This window comes from Cyprinodon variegatus, unplaced genomic scaffold (genome assembly GCF_000732505.1).
Source record: "Cyprinodon variegatus isolate N-32 unplaced genomic scaffold, C_variegatus-1.0 Scaffold193, whole genome shotgun sequence".
NCBI lineage: Eukaryota > Metazoa > Chordata > Actinopteri > Cyprinodontiformes > Cyprinodontidae > Cyprinodon > Cyprinodon variegatus.
The window spans coordinates 464,697-468,502 of NW_015150646.1; the positions used below are offsets into that span (position 1 = coordinate 464,697).

The window sequence follows — 3,806 nt, forward strand, 5'->3', positions numbered from 1 at the left end:
TTTTCCTCTCCACTGTCGCTTCATGCTTGCTCATCATGGACCGGTTCTCTCAACCTGTGTTCCAACTGGACTTCCATCTCCCAGGTCCCTGATTGAAACTCTGGTATCAGCTCACGCAGTCCACTGGATCTCCCCGTAAAGCTCAGCAGACCGGCTCGCTAACCAGCAGTCCACAGACTGACCAACTTCACCTATCTCCACTCCACCACCAGTTTCAGGCCTGGGGGGAAACAGCCCTTTTCTTTGCTCCTGTTCATGCATATATATCAAAATTCAGCGCTATGTTTCCTCCCTAGGTCTGAACGCTAAAGACAAAGTAATTGTATCAATAAATTTCTCCTAATTGTCTTTTATCTTCGTGTGAGTTTTTCAGATTGAAATATACAATGGCTTTGTTTGAAAATGTAAACAGTAAACCAGCATATATTATACAGGAAGGACAATAAGTATTTGACCACCCAGCTATTTTGCAAGTTCTCCCACTTAGAAATCATGGAGGGGTCTGTCAGCCGTACAGGCATGTCCAACACAATCTAAAAAAAAAATAAAACAAATCCAGAAATCACAATGTGTGATTTTTGTAACTGTTTATTTGTATGATGCGGCTGCAAATAAGTATTTGAACACCTGAGAAAATCAATATTTATATTTGGTACAGGGTTGTAAAGAATTAAGTCATGTTACTTTGACTTTTGGTTAATTTCTGAGGCCATAGTTCATGTTCTCGTTCCTGAAAGCCAGTGGTGAGACGTTCTTAGTATTTTGTAGAGTTCCTGATCATGTCGAGTTTTAGCGTACCGCAGTTTTTCTGTTATCCTGAACTGTTCTGCCTCTCAACCACTGAGCCTGCGTGTGCCCATCTGAACATTCTGCCTGAACTCTTTGTGGACTCCTGGAACCTTGAACAAGCTTTTTTTCTGTTCTGATCGGAACCCTGTACAGGGCTACGGATTCCTCGATCTCTGAGCCTTTCTGTTCTGAACTGTTTCCCTGACCTGGCTTGGATTCATTCTTGTTCACTGGGGCTGCAGCACTCTGGGCGGCTCCCGCCGGATCTCGTTGGAAGGATCCTACCTCACTCTTAGGAGTTGGACTGAATTGTTAAACCGTGTAAGTGGCTCACATGATTAATCATCTTCCGTCAGATTATAATGGACACTTACCTCTGTTTCTCTCCAACCAGAGTTGCTGGTGCCCCGCCTCCACTCGCAGTCGCTGTAGATCCACAGTACCGCGTCCTGATTTTAATAAATGCTTTGAATCTTCCCACCATCTGTCTCACCTTGAATACTGGGTCCTACTTTCTGAGCATATTACATTCCTAGCTTTAATCCAGCAGACTACCTTGTTGGGTCCCTGAGCAGAACGCTTAGCTCTAGATTATCTCCTAGGTGCTGAACAGGAGCAGCTTGCTGCTTCGTAATGGATGAGTTAGATGCAGAGGACACATGACATGTATAAAGTTGCAATGACAGAAAGATTATTCTATATATCTCTTGGAGAGCTCACAGATGCATCGAACCTTTTCCAGGTGGTGTATCCATCCGACACAGAAACTACAGCAAACTATATCAAAATAATTTTGGATATCATTATAACAAAAATGTGATATATTGAGCAGCTTATACCTGCTTGATGCAATTTGTCAAAAATATGTATTTGAAAAATACATTATGAAAAAAAAATAGATCTGAAAACTGCTACATCACTATTCTTTTTAAGAAAGTGTAAACCATGTATCTGCTTAACTCTTATTACACTAAAAGCAGTTGCAGACAGCAGATACACAGACTTGAGTCTATTCAAGAGGTCAAAAAGGGATTTCAAACTGAAAAAACACCAGAATTACACTGTACTGAAAGCAGAAAAGCTAGCAGGATACTTCTTAGATTATTGCTCAACGGTTCATGTGCTCAAACCTTGTGATATACGGGAATAATCTGATGGGAGAGAAAAGATGATGTAAGATGCAGGCTTTCTCTTGACTTGCAGAAAGTATTTTATTAGGAGTTTTCTAAAAACAAGAACATCTTAATCAGAAGGTTAATAAAAGTGCTGGACACAATAGAATAAGTCTCATTCTGCTGGGAGGTTTTAAGGCACTAATTTGAAATAAATGTTTCCCTTTGCTCTAATACAAATGATCAACTTTGAACGGCACTGATGTGACACAATAGGAAATTGTGCAGCTAACTATCTGCAGACCAAGTCACATGAAATGAACTAACCACCACCGGGTCAACAAGCTACATTCCTCTGGCCTGAGTGGTGACCACGGCGGTGCGAGTCGGATGGCGCTCTCTGATCTTCACTTCTCTATTCATCTGGCACCAAGCACAGGTGTAGCAACACATTACATTACAGCAGTCACCGCAGCATGAGCCCTGCAGATGAAAACAAAAAGAATGGAATAATACAATTAGCAGAGATCTACGTCAAATGCTTTTCAACTATATTCTGATTTATTTAGATGCACCTAGATCATGTAAATACTTGAATCAATTTCTATAGTTTTATTACTTGTTTGTCACATAGGCTGCATTTGTGATTGTTTTATATCCAAATACTTGCCTCTTTGTTTTTTCTTGATCATTTTTATTATTTTTTGTCAAAACCTTTTTCCATAGTTTTTTTGCCCCATTTCGTTTTCATCTCATTGGGGTTTTTTTTTTTCTGCCACTTTTTAAATAACCAGGCAACTGTATGTACAGAGGGGGGAAAAGGTATTAAGTAGTAAAAACTAACAAAAAGTAAAAGTATTTAGCTACTGATGCGTAACTCTTCTGGATCATCCATATGGTTTCTAGTGAACTTGAGACAGGCCTGAACATGCAGTGCCTTAAGCAGAGGGATTTGCCTGGTACTGCAGGATATGAGTCCCTACTACTTTCATTTCATTCCAATTGTTCCCACAGTTTATTTATTTCCAACAACCTCCTTGGCTACTGTAGATTCACCTCCCAGCCTGTGACAGGTCTATAATTTTCTTCCTGGGGTCCTTTGAGGGCTCTTTGTGGTTGACAATAGTTGTAGTTTGTAGTGTGTTAGCTTGAGGCTGTGACTGGTGTTTTTTTTTTATACAGATAAGTTCAAACAGGTTTCATAATATAATCAAATAGAATAAAATCTATAGTTATGGGTCATCTTGATCTGAATTAGATTTTTCTAAATGAAAATCTGAGAGAATTAGATTTTTCCTTTCCTCCATATTCTTATGGACACACATGTATATCAATTAAACCTTTTGAACAATGAAATCAGCGATTTTCATCCCTTAAAGTGATACAATAAATATTACACTACAGATTACTAAATCTATTGGATATAGTTTGGAATATGCAACTAAAATACATTAAAGCTATGAATTTAACGGAAATGGTAGATTTTTCTAATACTTAATTCTCGAGGATTTGACTCAAATTTGTAGCCTGGGTGCCATTCCGAACTTAGTCCCGCCCACAAAGTTTGAGGTCGGGAAGTTCGGTCTGGCTCTGCTCCATAGTAGCGCGAGTATTATCGCCCACTGTCAGGCGATCATAGGCGGATCTACTGGGGTGGCAATGACAGCCTTGCCACCCCAGCTGCCACCCCAGTTGGCGGTAGGGGTGGCGAGGCTTATAAATTATGGATCATTTGAGAATTACGGCCGCTAATTTCCAATGTCGGACTGCAGTGAATGCAGCACGAGATGACAGAGAGCGACTGAGACTGATTGTTTTGAAAACCGAGTGGGGCAAACCGAGGGAGCCAGGGGTGATGGGGAGAGGAGACACGGGATGAAACAGGTAAAAACTGATTAACTATCT

General features: G+C 40.4%; 1 protein-coding gene across 1 annotated transcript in view; it reads right to left on the minus strand.

The window, feature by feature from the left end:
- Nucleotides 1–2,246: 2,246 nt before the first annotated feature.
- LOC107087746 (placenta-specific gene 8 protein-like) overlaps nt 2,247–3,806 on the minus strand; it is a 12,996-nt gene continuing 11,436 nt past the window's right edge. The window contains exon 3 of the mRNA XM_015379478.1: nt 2,247–2,384. Within this exon, the coding sequence (XP_015234964.1) occupies nt 2,247–2,384 (138 nt within the window). The remainder of the gene's footprint in view (nt 2,385–3,806) is intronic.